At 43.4% G+C, this 17,390-nt stretch overlaps 1 protein-coding gene across 2 annotated transcripts; it reads left to right on the top strand.

The window, feature by feature from the left end:
- Positions 1 to 249: 249 nt before the first annotated feature.
- Positions 250 to 4,218, top strand: LOC141100138 (uncharacterized). 2 transcript variants are annotated; one of them, XM_073588400.1, is made up of 2 exons: positions 250 to 344; positions 2,840 to 4,218. In XM_073588400.1, exon 2 carries the CDS (start codon positions 2,951 to 2,953, stop codon positions 4,067 to 4,069), a length of 1,119 nt encoding a protein of 372 aa, XP_073444501.1. In that variant the 5' UTR covers positions 250 to 344; positions 2,840 to 2,950; the 3' UTR covers positions 4,070 to 4,218. The 2 variants fall into 2 exon arrangements, with proteins under 2 accessions (XP_073444501.1, XP_073444502.1); XM_073588401.1 differs by having other exon boundaries at positions 280 to 344; positions 2,837 to 4,218.
- The last annotated feature ends 13,172 nt before the right edge of the window (positions 4,219 to 17,390 follow it).

The raw sequence follows: 17,390 nt of genomic DNA, 5'->3' as shown, positions 1-17,390 counted from the left end.
TATAGGAAGTGGCGGAGAAGCTTCTGAGACTGACAGCATGGTAAACTAAGAAACAGAATGCAGCGCCACCTGGACTATTGCTTCCAGACTGCAGATCTGGATAATATGGGAAATCTTCAACACCACAGTGGTGGTACATGTATTTCTTTACAAGCTGTAGTTCTGAGATCTGTGCACTAGATGGCAGCAGTATGCAGGCTTTGACGTTCAAGAGAAATTTGGGATCCAGAAGTGACTTGGAACGTATTGTCTGCCAGCTGGAACGCAAACAGGGAAGTGACGGGAATCAGACTGGAAGTTGTTGTTGGAGGGGCGGCATTTACAAGAAATGGCCTTCCTGGGAGGTGAGTGCCAAGATGTGTAGCAGCCTGTGTTACTGCTGAGGACTGCTATGTCTAATATATTATGGTGTTTGCTATATGCTCAGTGTACGGCGGTAATAGCAGGTCAGGACATAGATTCAGACTTGGCGGGTACAGAAATAACAGATACATAGGGATGATCAAATAGCTTTAGAGAACTCCTTATCCGAATGGCTATAGCGCTTACCGAATAGCTGCATCAGTACCCCGGGTACCTGGAGCACTCCCGATAATCAGCTGTTGGGCGCCGCAGCTGCATGTGTTGTGACGGTCACACAGCCGCGACACATGCAGCTACGGCGCCCAACAGCTGACTATCGGGAGCGCTCCAGGTAGCCGGGGTACCAAGGCAGCTATTCGATAAGCGCTATAGCTATTCGCTCAACCCTACAGATAGTTTCAAACACCATATATCAATATGACATTTACAGGCATAATAGACATAGCAGGTGCAGATATGGTCCATAAATATATAATAGGGGCAGACATCGCAGTGCAGAGGTGTGAGGATCCAAATATGACAGGTAAGCAAACCTCCATACTGTCCCGGATCCAATGGGACGTTACTAGATTTGGGAAGCTGTCCAGGCAAATCCGCAACCACAGGGCTCAATCACATGAACACACCTAAGGAGCAGGTCACCGATTGTCCTCTTTGCCCTCTGAAGCTTGGGCAGCAACAAGTGTGATGACGGCACTAGATGGCTCCTGCTGCACCGAAGCAAACCATGTAACGTTAGTTGTGGGAATGGATCTAGGTAAATGTTTTCTTTTTAGCCAGTGCACTATTCTGAGTGGAGTGAGGTGGTGGGGCACCATACTGAGTTGGTAGGGGACATTACACTGTCTGGTCAATTATCAGATATAGAACAAATTGTATACAAAATTATTTTGTCAAGCACTATTTCAAATAAAATCCTATAAAAAAAAGTGCATTGAAGACAATATAGAAATAGTAAATAAATATCTTTATTAATAATTACATATGCAAAAATATTTTTTATTATGTTAAAAATAGCTGAAAAAATCAGAGCACGTAAAAAAAATACAAATAATATAATTTATATTTTTTTTACGTGCTCCGATTTTTTTTCAGCTATTTTTAACATAATAAAAAATGTATATGTAATTATTAATAAAGATATTTATTTAATATTTCTATATTGTCTTCAATGCACATTTTTTTTTTTTATAGGTTTTTATTGTCTGGTCAATATACGGTAAAAAAATCATACTGTTTTGGGAGTGCATTCCGGGGGCATCATTATGTGGGGAGTACACTGCCGGTCATACTATGTGTGGGGAAATGCACCAAGGGGGCATCATACTATATGTGCATAGGGGACATTATACTGTGTGTGTGGGTCATCATGCAATGTGGAGAGGAATCATGGAGGCGTCATACTGTCTGTGGTTAATAAAACTATATCCTAGTGTGTTGGGACCACTGCGGGGCTTCACTAGAAGCCCAATTTACGAGGGGGCACACAAAACTAGGTGAACCTAGTGTGGTTTAGCATAAAAATAATCTTTGTGACTCACTACATATTTCCCATTCCTGTCTTTCAGTTCATGAAGGCATAAATGTTATTTATTGGTCTGTCAACACATTTCAGAGCACACGTGCTTGTTCATCAGGACAAACCACAGAAGTAATAGTACTGCTCGCAGGGTGAGAGCTGTGCTATTGCTTGTGTGGTTTGTCCTGATGAAGCAGGCATGCTTCAAAATGCGTTGACAGACCAATAACTTTTTCACGTGGCTACAATAAGTGTTGTATAAAACATTGTAAAGATAATTGATCTAGAAGATAACATTCATAGTTGGAGGTATATATATATATATATATATATATATATATATATATATATATATATATATATTATTTTTTTTTTTTTTTTTTTTTTTTAAATTGTGTGCATAGTTTTCATAAGAACCTTGAATATTTTTACACTCCAGCTATAAGTAAAAATTATGATTTTTATTCCCAAACTCATTTTCCTGCTAAAAAAGATATGTCAAGTACAGTTCATGCTTCAAGAAGATGTCCACTTAGTTTAAAATATAAATCTATACAGCTTCCTAATACACTTGCGTTAGGAGCTTCCCGTGTTGGCATGTGACCAATGCTGTGTGAGAAAAGGGCCGGCAGTCAGATTTATTGCAAGAGCTAAGCCAACCTCCTTCTCTATCTATGCACCTGATCTGATAAAGAAGGGTATGTCTATACTATTAAAAAAAATGGCTAGGGCTGTGAAAATTAAGACAGTGTCATGATAAGGAGGTCAGTCGTTACCAATAGTACATGATGCATTAATCTCTGAAGACAATGCAATTTTCCAACTAATTCCAGGGACAAGCTAAAAATATACTTTTGAATGTGATTAATACAACTCAAGTCCTTTGAAATATAAAACATTTTAATTATTTGTTATTTATAATAAGATGAAGTTCTCATTGTGTGTTTCTTTCAGCAGTTAGTGGATTCTTGAAATGTCCCTTGGAAAATATACCTGCTTAGATCTATGTCAAGAAAGACAATTGAACAATAGCGGAACAACAAAAGTCTAAACTGGATACAAAACACGATGAATAATGTCATGGACAACATGGCTGGGAAGATTCGATTTCGAGATGGCATAAATCTGGAGGAGACATCCACTCTCAAAGAATCACAAAGTACTTTAATTCATATTAATGTAGACCCAGCCTTGTATGGTGGAACAAATCTCTCAACCACTGAAGATACCTTAATAGATCAAGTATCTAACACTCATGCTCGTATTAAAGAGGAACCAATCTCTTGTAATGAAATAAATCTCACAGACTTCATGGATCATTTACAGCATCCCACTGTTAATATTAAGAAAGAGCTGATATCATGTAATGAAGGACAGTCCACAAATCCAAGTATGTCTATACCCACTGACCATAGACAATATCAATTTTGGCATATTAAAGAAGAACCTGATTTAAGTGATGGAGAGAACCTCACAGATCACTACATTTATACAATGACAAATCATGGCCAACAATACCCATCTACACATATTCCGAAAAAAGTACATTTTGAACACGAGATAAACATTGACACTCATCAGAAGTCATTTTTATGTTGCGAGTCTGGGAAGGGTTTTACTCATAGAGCCCACTATATCGCCCATCAAAGAATTCACACAGGAGAAAAGCCATTCTCTTGCTCTGAGTGTGGTAAAAGCTTTTCTCAAAGGTCCTATTTCACGTCACATCAGAGAATACACACAGGCGAGCGACCCTTCTGTTGCTTTACGTGCAGTAAAAGTTTTCAAGTGAAAAGTAGCCTAAACAAGCATTTGAGGACTCACAAACTTGACAACCCATACACTTGCCCTCTGTGTAAGAAAACTTTTATTCATAAAGGCCATTTTGTGGCCCATGAAAGGGTTCACATGGAGGAGAAGAGATTCTCTTGTTCTCACTGTGGGAAGGCCTTCATTCATCATGGACACTTTGTTGCTCACCAAAGAATCCACGCAGAAGAGAAGAGGTTTTCATGTCCTTACTGTGACAAGTCCTTTATCCATCATGGGCATTACGTGGCTCACCAGAGAGTTCACACTGGAGAAAAACCATTTCCATGCCCCAAATGTGGAGCCTGTTTTAGCACTCAGCATAATCTGGTGGTCCATCAGAGACTACACTCAGCACCAGCCATTAGCTTTTTCTGATTGTGGATTGTTCTATTTCTAGAGAAACACTCATTTACGCAAAGGAACGATTTACCAGTAAATCTGTAATAAATATTGATGTGTGGTAGATAGTGGGCCTGCTTGGAATGTTCCCTCCAATAAAAAAAATAAACGATCTTAATGATAAATTATGTTTTTAAGCATTTGGACATTGCTTGCCTGTAGCTGGAGCCCTATTTATAGCGTTTTTTATATATTTCACAGCTGAAGTGGTTATTAAAACCTAAGTCCGCCTATCCCCTGTCTGATACTAACCTGATACTAACCTTTTGGCATTTTCATCTGTTCTCTGCGCCACTCTGCTCTGACCGGCACGGTGCCAAAAAATGGTGAATACGCCAGAGGTTGATTGTGTGACTGGGGGTGGGGAACTTACTTTTAAAGCACCACTACAGGGGTGGGAAAAAAAAAACACGCTGGAGTGGTGCTTTAAGAGTGTAGTCAAGCCTAAAAGTGCCTGTACACATTAGACTAAGAGTTGGATAAACTGGCCGATATCGGTGGGATTTTATGACAGTCTAATGTGTATAGGGCTTTCACAACTGTCCTGACAGATGGAGTAGAGTAGAATCCGGCCCACTGAATCTCAATGGCCAAGGCTTTTGATTTTTTCCCCCCAAAAAGCTACCGTCAGACGAGTCTAACACTGGCTCTCTCATAGAAAGTACAGGAGCTCTTGGCCAAACTGCGGTTTTGTGTATGATGGAGTCGGAAGAGATAACTGTCAGTTAACAGCTTTCTAATGTGTATAGGGCCTTGAAGGGAATATATAGTCAGAAAACAACCTCTTTAACCCCTTTACACCCGAGGATGGTTTGCACGTTAATGACCGGGCCAATTTTTGCAATTCTTACCACTGTGACTTTATGATGTTTAAACTCTGGAACGCTTAAAGGGATCCAGGTGATTCTGAGATTTGTCATGACATCTTGCACTTCATGATAGTTGTAACATTTCTTCGGTATGACTTGAGTTTATTTGTGAAAAAATGAACATTTGGCAAAAACTTTGAAAATTTCACAGTTTTCAAATTTTGTATTTTCATGCCCTTAAATCACAGAGTTATGCCACACAAAATACTTGATAAATAACATTTCCCACATGTCTATTTTACATCAGCACAATTTTGGAACCCAAATTTTTTTTGTTAGGAAGTTATAAGGGTTAAAAGTTGACCAACAATTTCTAATTTTTACAACAAAACCATTTTTTAAGGTCACATTACATTTGAGGGGTCTATATGATAGAAAATACCCAAACGTAACAACATTCTAAAAACTGCACCCCTCAAGATGCTCAAAACCACATTCAAGAAGTTTGTTAACCCTTCAGGTGCTTCACTTGAATTTTTTTGAAAAAAAAAAATGAACATTAACTTTTTTTCACAAAAAATTTACTTCAGATCCAATTTTTTCATTTTTACAAGGGTAACAGGAAAAAATGGACCACAAAAATTGTTGAGTAATTTCTCCTGAGGATGTCGGTACCCCATATGAGGGAGAAAACCACTGCTTGAGTGCACGGCAGAGCTCGGAAAGGAAGGAGCTCCATTTGACTTTTTGAATGTAAAATTTGCTGTAACAATAAGTGGATGCCATGTCGTGTTTGGAGAGCCCCTGATGTGCCTAAACAGTGAAAATCACAAACAAGTGACACCATTTTGGAAATTAGACCCCTCAGAGAACTGATTAGATGTGTGGTGAGCACATTGAACCCTCAGATTTTTGTGGAATGGTTTGAGGGTGCCATGTCACATTGGCAGAGCCCCTGAGGTGCCAGAACAACAGAAACCCTCTATATGTGAACTCATTCTACAAACTACACTCCCCAATGAATTCATCTACGGGTGCAGTGATAATATTGACATCACATGTGCCTCACAGAGTTTTATACCACTAAGCAGTGAAGAAAGAATAACATTTCCATCCCAAAAATGTTGTTTTAGCCCCAAGTTTTTAATTTTTCTAAGAGCTAATAGGAATTTTTTTTTACAACAAACTGAGGTTCATTTTTTCCCCCCGAGTTCTCCAATACCCTACATTTATTCGGGAAATAATTTTCAGGCACGGTGCAAAGCTCAGAAGGGAAGGAGCGCCACATTTTACTGTTATGATTTGCAGGTGCCATGACCCACTGGGAGAGCCCAGAGGTGCCAGAACAGCAGAACCCACCATAAGTGTCCCCATTTTACAAACTACACCTCTCAATTCATCTAGAGGTGCAGTGATCATATTGACACCACTGGTGTGTCACAGAATTTTATACCATTTTATACTAAAATTTAGTTTTAGCCCCGGATATTACATTTAAACACAAGTGGGTAAAAATTACACCAAAATTTGACCCACAATTTCTACTGAACGTGGCAATACCCCATATGAGGCTGTACAGTACTACTTAGCCATATGGAGAGACTCGGGAGGGACAGAGCGCTATTTGCCACCTGGAGTGCAGATTTTCCTAGAATAGTTGCGGACACCATATACAGAGCCCCTAATTGCTAGAAGAGCAGAATCCTCCCCTCAAGTGACCACATTTGGGAAACTATACCCCTTGAGGAATTTATCTACAGGTGTAGAGACAATTTTGACTCCATGGGTATTTTCCAGAAAAAAGCAGCAATGAATGTTGCCAAGTGAAAATTGAAAACTGCCAAGGTAGTAACCAGCGCGTGCTTCTCGAGGCATTCACCCGTAAGTTAGGCGGGCTCTCATCGCTTCAGAAATGCCAAACGTAGACGTAATATGTGGTTTAGGCACACTGTGGGGCTCAGAAGGAACAGGGCAAAGAGCGCATAATTTGCTGAATTTGTTTTGGAGGGTTATGGAGCCATTTCGCTTTTCCAGAGCCTTTGTATTACCAGTAACGTGGAAGACCCCTATATTTCCATTAACAGATGATGGACCTCAATGAGGGCTTACTTTTTTTGTGGAACGAGTTGAAGCTTTTATTAGGAACATTTTACATGACTTTTGGGATGACATTTATTCAGCGCTCTACGCTGAGCACTTACCGTACTTTGGGGTTTCCATCTAAATTTCTGATTGACATGACAGATGAAACCCCGAAGGGATCCATTCGTTATAAAGAGGCAGCAGAGTTACTGTGAACTCAGTTTTACCTTCTTTTCAGAAGTGCACAAAACTCTGGCCGATGGCACTTTTATGTATGCCTAAAAGATGGACACCGCCGGATCACAGGTCAGACGGCGTCCACAGTGCCTCCATCTGCCTCCTTATAGGGAATCTTCCGACAGAGGTTCCGTCTGAATCACATATTTCAGAGATTGACACGGAAACCTCGGTGTAAGCGCTCAGCGCCGAGCGCAGGGTAAATGTGCATGGATGACATAATATTCCGTCCCTGGTCAAATAGGTCCTAGGCACACAGATGGAATATTACATCTGATGTCAGAAAGGGGTTAAATTAGGTTGTTGCATACCATATATGTTTTTTCTTCTTTTAAGGGGGGGCAATTTTTTTTTTCACATTACTAATTTTGTGTTTTTTAATTAAAATTGTAATCTTGTAATATTCACTAAGGCCACTGGGACTTTTTAGGCTCTGGCTTCCCAACCTTTCAGCTACAGTTTCCTTATCAGTAGAGATGTCCTTTTTCTGAAATTTTGTGCCCTTTTTTTCTCCTCACATACCCTTGATTATTGTGGCCAAAGAGTTCTATTTTAACTTCATCGGTCCACAGGACTTGTTTCCGAAATGCATCAGGCTTGTTTAGATGAGGACGCAGGAAAGTTTTTCTTCTGATGACTCTTCCATGAAGGCCATATTTGTGCAGGTGTCTCTGAACAGTAGAACAGTGTATTACAACTCCAGAGTCTGCTAAACCTTTCTGAAGGTCTTTTGCAGTCAAGTGGGGGTTCTGATTTACCTCTCTAGCAATCCTACAAGCAGCTCTCACTGAAATTTTTCTTCCACACCTTATCTTGACCTCCACTGTTCCTGATAACGGCCATTTCTTTATTACATTTCGAACTGATGAAAGGGCAACTTTGAAACGCTTTTCTGTCTTCTTATAGCCTACTCCTGCTTTGTGGGCCTCCACTATTTTTCATTTTTAGAGTGATAGGCAGCTGCTTAGAAGATTCCATGGCTGCTGTTATTTGGCACAAGTTTAGAGGAGGCTGGGTTTTTATGAAGCTGGGAAATTTGCATCACCTGGCCTTTCTTAATTATGATAGTGAACAAGCCGTAACCCCAACAGGCTAATTAAGGTCTGGAACTTTTGGTCAAAGTTATCTGAGCACACAAATCTCAAAGGGTGCCCAAACTTTTGCTAAAATACAAAGGAAATTTGTCATCTTTGAGGGGTGCAGTTTTTAGAATGGTGTCACTTTTGGTCATTTTCTGACATATAGGCCCCTCAAAGTGACTTCAACTGTGATGTGATCCCTAAAGAATGGTGGTGTAAATTTTGTTGAAAGCTGGTCAACGTTTAACCCTTACAACTTCTTAAAAAAAAATTATGTTTCAAAAATTGTGTTGATGTAAAGTAGATGTGGAAAATGTTATTTATTAACTATTTTGTGTGATATAGCTCTCTGATTTAAGGGCATAAAAATTAAAAGTTTGAAAATTGCAACATTTTCAACATTTTTGCCAAATTTCCGTTAAAAAAGTCATATCGAAGAAATTTTACCGCTATCATAAAGTACAATATGTCACGAAAACAATCTCAGAATCACTGGGAAGCATTCTAGAGTTATAACCTCATAAAGTGACAGTGGTCAGAATTGCAAAAAGTGTGGGGGAAGTAAAGAGGTTAATACTCTACTTTATTCACAGCACTGGTTCCTTCAATAACACTATTAAGCTCTAGTTTCATATTAGACATGTCCTCCTTTAAGCTACCCATTTGCTGAGTCAGAGTAGTTTATGTGGAGTTACAAAAGAAACCACTGCAAACACACATTTGATCATTGGTTCATTAGTATCCTCATTCTCTGCGGCCTGCTGTACAGGACCTCTCCCCAGGGAATCCACCTTTAAAGGGGATGTTGGGATCTGTTGATCCTCTCCCTCATCCAGTGGCGTGGCTTGGGGGGCGGTCCGCCCCAGGCGGCACGTGTGTGGGGGCGGTGCGGCAGCAGCAGCAATTCCTCTCCTTTGTGGGAGAAGCGCAGAGGCACAGTACAGCAGCAGCCAGCAGGACCTGTCTGTGTGCGCACACAAGTCTCACTGAGCCGCCGCGACAACACTTCGCCTGCTGCCTCCCCCTGCTCTAACTCTGTGGAGCGGTCCAGGCGCCCGAGCAGGAGTTCGTGTCAGTCTCCGCCATAGGTCCCAACCCTTCCGATTCCCGCGGGACAGACCCGATTTCTGTTCCTTATCCCACAGTCCCGGCCGGGAAGCTTTCTATCCCACGATCCAGTACTGAGGTACTATACAGGGGCCGGAGCTGCAGCCAGCACAGTGCCGGGATCGCCGTGTCACATGCACAGGGAGCACAGAGCTCACCTCCAGCCCAGCCCCAGGAAGCAAGAACCCGGAACTACAGCTATCGTATATCACCAAGGAAACGCATCCCCGTCCTGCAGCAAGTGCCCAGAGAGTGTGTGGTGCTGTGAGGACGCGGTCAGGCGCTCAGGTACACGGAACACGCTGAGTCTGGGGGGGACAGTGGAGTCTCGGGGACAGAGAGGAGTCCAGAGGGGACAGTGGAGTCTGAGGGAGATAGGAGTCCGGAGGGGACAGTGGAGTCTGGGGGAGAGAGAGAAGTCCGGAGGGGACAGAAGGGACAGAGGACTAGAGGGGTCAGATGAGTCCAGAGGGGACTGAGGAGTCTGGGGTGGACAGAAGGGACAGAGGCATCTGGGGTGGACAGAGGAGTACAGAGGGGACACAGGAGTTTGGGGTGGACAGAGGAGTACAAAGGGGACAGAAGAGTTTGGGGTGGACAGAGGAGTACAGAGGGGACACAGGAGTTTGGGGCGGACAGAGGAGTACAAAGGGGACAGAGGAGTCTGGGGTGGACATAGGAGTACAGAGGGGACAGAGGAGTCTGGGGTGGACATAGGAGTCTGGGGTGGACAGAGGAGAACAGAGGAATTTGGGGTGGACAGAGGAGTACAGAGGGGACACAGGAGTTTGGGGTGGACAGAGGAGTACAACGGGGACAGAGGAGTCTGGGGTGGACAGAGGAGTACAGAGGGGACACAGGAGTCTGGGGTGGACAGAGGAGAACAGAGGAGTTTGGGGTGGACAGAGGAGTACAGAGGGGACACAGGAGTTTGGGGTGGACAGAGGAGTACAAAGGGGACAGAGGAGTCTGGGGTGGACAGAGGAGTACAGAGGGGACACAGGAGTCTGGGGTGGACAGAGGAGAACAGAGGAGTTTGGGGTGGACAGAGGAGTACAGAGGGGACACAGGAGTTTGGGGTGGACAGAGGAGTACAAAGGGGACAGAGGAGTCTGGGGTGGACAGAGGAGTACAGAGGGGACACAGGAGTCTGGGGTGGACAGAGGAATGAGGAAAAGGTGTGTATAAATGGGTGTAGCTTAAAATGGGTGTGGCTAGGGCGTGGCCTAAAATTTGCCGCGGCACGCTACTCTCGCTGCCGCCTTTATCCCTCTTTGCCTTCTTCAAAAGTTGGGAGGTATGGTCTCCGCTGGCGGCCACAGTGAGGCCTGCAGTGCCTCCCCCAGAGCTGCCATCTCGGGAATGTTACTCGTGAGGAGCAGGGGCACTGACACGTCCTGAAGCATCGTTGGCTGCACCACAATGGACGGGGAACAGGCAGAAGCCAGAAGTCCGGAGCCTCAGGCTGAGGGCATCGTGTCTGACTCCTTCTCCGACCTCTGGACAGAGGTGATGGGAATGCTGGTGAGTGGGGGAGGGGCTGGGAGAAGGACCCCCAGAGGAGGTTGCATCCCAGGACTTACTAATCGATAGGAGTAGATTGTGGAGCAGCTGATTGACTGGTTCTTCCTGCTCTACCTGCCTGATCATGGGCACAGAGTAGTATCCATCCACCTGATTATGGGCACAGAGTAGTATCCATCCACCTGATTATGGGCACAGAGTAGAATCAATGCACCTGATTATGGGCACAGAGTAGTATCCATCCATCTGATTATGGGCACAGTGTAGTATCCATCCACCTGATTATGGGCACAGAGTAGTATCCATCCAACTGATTATGGGCACGGAGTAGAATCTATCCACCTAATCATGGGCACAGATTAGAATCCATCCAGCTGATTATGGGCACAGTTTAGTATCCATCCACTTGATTATGGGCACAGAGTAGTATCCATCCACCTGATCATGGGCACAGAGTAGTATCCATCCATATGACCATGGGCCCAGAGTAATATCCATCCACCTGATCATGGGCCCAGAGTAATATCCATTCACATGATCATGGGCACAGAGTAGAATCCATCCAGCTGATTATGGGCACAGTGTAGTATCCGTCCACTTGATTATGGGCACAGAGTAGTATCCATCCACCTGATCATGGGCACAGAGTAGTATCCATCCATCTGATCATGGGCCCAGAGTAATATCCATCCACCTGATCATGGGCCCAGAGTAGTATCCATCTATCTGATCATGGTCACAGAGTAATATCCATCCACCTGATCATGGGCCCAGAGTAATATCCATCCACATGATCATGGGCACAGAGTAGCATCCATCTATGTGATCATGGTCACAGAGTAGTATCCATCCACCTGATCATGGGCACAGAGTAGTATCCATCCATCTGATCATGGGCCCAGAGTAATATCCATCCACCTGATCATGGGCCCAGAGTAATATCCATCCACATGATCATGGGCACAGAGTAGCATCCATCTATCTGATCATGGTCACAGAGTAGTATCCATCCACCTGATCATGGGCCCAGATTAATATCCATCTTCCTGATCATGGGCACCATGTAGTATCCATTCACCTAATCATGGGCACAGAGTAGTATCCATCCACCTGATCATGGGCACAGAGTAATATTCATCCTTCTGATCATGGGCACAGAGTAGTATCCATCCACTTGATCATGGACGCAGAGTAAAATCCATCCACGTGATCATGGGCACAGAGTAGTATCCATCCACCTGATCGTGGTCACAGAGTAGTATCCATCCACCTGATCATGAGCACAGAGTAGTATCTATCTACCTGATCATGGGCACAATGTAGTATCCATCCACCTAATCATGGCACAGAGTAGTATCCATCCACCTGATCATGGGCACAGAGTAGTATCCATCTACCTGATCAGGGGCACAGAGTAATATTCATCCTTCTGATCATGGGCACAGTCGGCTCTTCGCATGCTTCCGGATTATCAACGACCAAAGGGGCGGCAAATTTTTCGACCGCCCCAGGCGCCACAAACAGTTGCTACGCCACTGCCCTCATCACCTGACATTTCATATTCAGCAGGGTTGTGTGGCCCATTGCTAGCCTGCAGCATCCTGGCATGCTCATTTTCCAGGCGGGCAAACCGCTCAAGTTTTGCCATCACTTCCAACCTCTTTGCAAGGGCTGTATTAGCTTCTTCTGCTTCAGCCATGGCTGCGATGCCATCTTGGACATGTGCACTTACAACAGCCCCGGGATCTTTCTGTCTCTGTCGGGTCATTCTGACTGTCAAAGTACTCCAGTGTCCAGATCCTCAGCTACTGGGGACGTTCATCCCCTTTCTCATGATGTGTGGTAAGTGTAGCAGAGCAGGAATCTAGATAATATTGTGGGTTATTAGTGGGAGCTTTCGGTGCAACATCCCACTTTATGCCACACTAGGCCACGTTCCCCAAAGCACCTGTGTGTTAAAAATGCTCACCACACCCATAGGTAAATTTCCTGAGGGTTTTTAATTTCCAAAATTGGGTCACTTGGGGGTTTCTGCTGTTTTGGCATCTCTTGAGCTCTGCCGTGCGCCTAAACATTTTTTACCACATTGCGTGGGATATTGCCACATTCGGGAGAAATTGTGTAACACTTTATGGGGTCCATATTCCTCTATTACCCTTGTGAAAATGAAAAATAGCAGGATAAAACGACATTTTTTTGGAAGACAAGTCATTTTTGCTTCCTAATGTTATAAATTTTGAAAAGCACATGTGGGTCCAAAATGGTCAGTAAACTTCGAGATCGGTCACTTGTGGGGGTGTATGCTGTATGGGCCACATAGGTACTCCGAAAATGCGACATGGCATTGATAATTTATTATATCTTTTATCTTCAAAAATCAAATGGTGCTCTTTTCTCCAGAGCGCTGCCACACTCCAAAACAGTAAATTTCATCCACGTATGGAATATTGCTGCATTTAGGAGAAACTGTAATAAATTATGGGGTTAGTTTTTTCCCATTACGCCTTATGAAAAATGTAGGTTTAAAGCAATATTTTAGAAGAAAAAATATAATTTTTAGTTTTTTTTCCTGTGAAGCACTTGAAGGGTTAATTTTTTGACAACAGTTATGAATGCAATGAGGGTTGCAGTTTTTAACCCCTTCCCAACCAATGACACAGCATATGCGTCATAAAAGAAGTCGGTGCCAATCCGACCAATGATGCATATGCTGTGTCATGACTTTAAAGCCCCCCTGCGGGTTGGGTGACCGGGGTCAATGAAAGGTCACCCGACTCGCAGATGCAGGGGGCTTTGTACTTCACGGGGGGTGGCTTTGCCCCCACGTGGCTACGATCACTCTGATTGGCTGTTAAAAGTGAAACAGCCAATCAGAGCGATAGTAATATTTCATCAATGAAATTTGATGAAATATTACAATCCAGCCATGGCCGATGCTGCAGTAGCAACGGACATGGCTGGAGACACCGATCTGACCCCCCCTGGTTAACGGGTCGATCTGCCCCCTGCCATTGAATGACAGCAGCGATCGCCGCCACTGTCATCATCTGCTCCCCCCGCCTTCTGATCACCTCCCCTCCCACCCCCCGGTACCTTCCGAGTGCCGCTGTCGCTCCCGGTGTCCGGCGGTCCCGGATCATGGGCGCCGCCATCTTGGAAAATGGCGGGCCCGCCGGAATCTGCGGCTGCAGATTCCATTCATTCATTTTGATCACTGTGATAAACTTTCACAGTGATCAAAATAGAATAAAAAGTAAATAACCCCCCCCTTTATCACCCCCATAGGTAGGCACATATAATAAAATAGAGAAAATATTTTTATTTTTCCATTAGGGTTAGGGTTAGAATTAGGGTTAGGGTTGGAATTAGGGTTAGGGTGGAATTAGGGTTAGGTTTGGAATTAGGGTTAGGGTTTGAATTAGGGTTAGGGGCGTGTTGGGGTTAGGATTGGGATTAGGGTTAGGGTTGGGATTAGGGTTAGGGGTGTGTTGGGGTTAGGGTTGTGGTTAGGGGTGTATTGGGGTTAGGGTTGGAGTTAAAATTGATGGGTTTCCACTGTTTAGGCAGATCAGGGGTTCTCCAAACGCGACATGATTCCAGCCAATTTTGCGTTCAAAAAGTCAAACGGTGCTCCCTCCCTTCCAAGCCCTGACGTGTGCCCAAACAGTGGTTTACGCCAACATATGGGGCATCAGCGTACTTAGGAAAAATTGCACAACTTTGGGGGTCTAATTTCTCCTGTTAACCTTGGGAAAATAAAAAATTGGGGTAGCAAATTATTTTTGTGGAAAAAAATGATTTTTTGTTTTCACGTCTCTGCGTTATAAACGTCTGTGAACCACTTGGGGGTTCAAAGTGCTCACCAGACATCTAGATAAGTTCCTTGTTGGGGTCTAGTTTCCAAAATGGGGTCACTTATGGGGGGTTTCTACTGTTTAGGTACATCAGGGGCTCTGCAAACGTAACGACGACCACAGACCATTTCATCAAAGTCTGCATTTCAAAACATCACTACTTCGATTCCAAGCCCTGACGTGTGCCCAAACAATCATTCCGCCCCCCACATATGGGGTACCAGCGTACTCAGGACAAACTGGACAACAACTTTTGGTGTCCAATTTCTCCTGTTACCCATGTGAAAATAAAAAATTGCGAGCTAAAAAATCATTTTTTGAGGAAAAAAAATTATTTTTTATTTTCACAGCTTTGCATAATAAACTTCTGTGGGTTCAAAGTGCTCACCACACATCTAGATAAGTTCCTTGGGGGGTCTAGTTTCCAAAGTGGGGTCACTTGTGGGGGGTTTCCACAGTTTAGTCACATCAGGGGCTCTGTAAACGTAACATGACGCCCGCAGACCATTCCATCAAATCGTCATTTCAAAACGTCATTACTTCCCTTCCAAGCCCCGACGTGTGCCCAAACAGTGGTCCCCCCACATATGGGGTACCAGCGTACTCAGGACAAACCTGACAACAACTTTTGGGGTCCAATTTCTCCTGTTACCCTTGTGAAAATAAAAAATTGCGGACTAAAAAATAATTTTTTGAGGGAAAAAAAAATATTTTGTTATTTTCACGGCTCTGCGTTATAAACTTCTGTGAAGCACCTGGGGGTTCAAAGTGCTCATTATGCATCTAGATAAGTTCCTTAGAGGGTATAGTTTCCAAAATGGGGTCATTTGTGGGGGAGCTCCAAAGTTTAGGCACACAGGGGTTCTCCAAACACGACATGGTGTCCGCTAATGATTGGAGCTAATTTTCATTTCAAAAAGTCAAATGGCTCTCCTTCCCTTCTGAGCCCTGCCGAGCGCCCAAACAGTGGTTCCCCCATGTGGGGTACCAGCGTACTCAGGACAAACTGGACAACAACTTTTGTGCTCCAATTTCTCCTGTTAGCCATGTGAAAATAAAAAAATAGCGTGCTAAAAAATCACTTTTTTAGGAAAAAAAAATATTTTTTATTTTCACTGCTCTGTGTTATAAACTTTTGTGAAGCACTTGGGGGTTCAAAGTGCTCACCACACATCTAGGTAAGTTCCTTAAAGGGTCTAGTTTGCAAAATGGTGTCACTTATGGGGGATTTTCACTGTTTAGGCGCACAGGGGCTCTCCAAACTTGACATGGTGTCCGATAACGATTGGAGCTAATTTTCCATTCAAAAAGTCAAATGGCACTCCTTCCCTTCCGGACTCTGCCATGCGCAGAAACAGTGGTTTATGACCACATATGAGGTATCGGTGTACTCAGGGGAAATTGCCCAACACATTTTAGGATCCATTTTATCCTGTTGCCCATGTGAAAATGAAAAAATTGAGGCTAAAAGAAATTTTTTTTTGAAAAAAAAGTACTTTTTTCTTTTATGGATCACTTTGTGAAGCGCCTGGGGGTTCAAAGTGATCACTATGCATCTAGATAAGTTCCTTGGGGGGTCTAGTTTCCAAAATGGGGTCACTTCTGGGGGAGCTCCAATGTTTAGGCACACAGGGACTCTCCAAACCCGACATGGCAACCGCTAAATATTCCAGCATATTTTCCATTCAAAAAGTCAAATGGCGCTCCTTCCCTTCTGAGCCCTGTCGTGCGCCCAAACAATGGTTTATGACCACATTTGAAGTATCCATGTACTCAGGAGAAATTGCCCAACAAATTTTAGGATCCGTTTTATCCTGATGCCCATGTGAAAATGAAAAAATTGATGCTAAAATAAAATTTTTGTTGGAAAAATTAAAATGTCCATTTTTTCCTTCCATGTTGCTTTAGTTCCTGTGAAGAACCTGAAGGGTTAATAATCTTCTTGAATATAGTTTTGAGTAACTTGAGGGGTGCAGTTTTTAGAATGGTGTCACTTTTGGGTATTTTCTGCCATATTCAGTTGTGGCCAAAAGTATTGACACCCCTGCAATTCTGTCAGATAATACTCAGTTTCTTCCTGAAAATGATTGCAAACACAAATTCTTTGGTATTATTATCTTCATTTAATTTGTCTTAAATGAAAAAACACAAAAGCGAATGAAGCAAAAAGCAAAACATTGATCATTTCACACAAAACTCCAAAAATGGGCCAGACAAAAGTATTGGCACCCTCAGCCTAATACTTGGTTGCACAACCTTTAGCCAAAATAACTGCGACCAACCGCTTCCGGTAACCATCAATGAGTTTCTTACAATGCTCTGCTGGAATTTTAGACCATTCTTCTTTGGCAAACTGCTCCAGGTCCCTGATATTAGAAGGGTGCCTTCTCCAAACTGCCATTTTTAGATCTCTCCACAGGTGTTCTATGGGATTCAGGTCTGGACTCATTGCTGGCCACCTTAGAAGTCTCATATACACTTCATAGATAAAATCTCTTGCTCCAATATGTGCAGTTAGAATTAAATATAACCACTTGATGGCATTGTATAACTGGAGCAAAGAGATATATATATAGAATAGGACAATAATGAGAAAGTCGCACTT

Source organism: Dendrobates tinctorius, unplaced genomic scaffold (assembly GCF_039654945.1).
Source record: "Dendrobates tinctorius isolate UK_male_01 unplaced genomic scaffold, ASM3965494v1 ptg000103l, whole genome shotgun sequence".
Classification (NCBI taxonomy): domain Eukaryota; kingdom Metazoa; phylum Chordata; class Amphibia; order Anura; family Dendrobatidae; genus Dendrobates; species Dendrobates tinctorius.
This window is presented reverse-complemented; position numbering and strand designations above follow the sequence as displayed.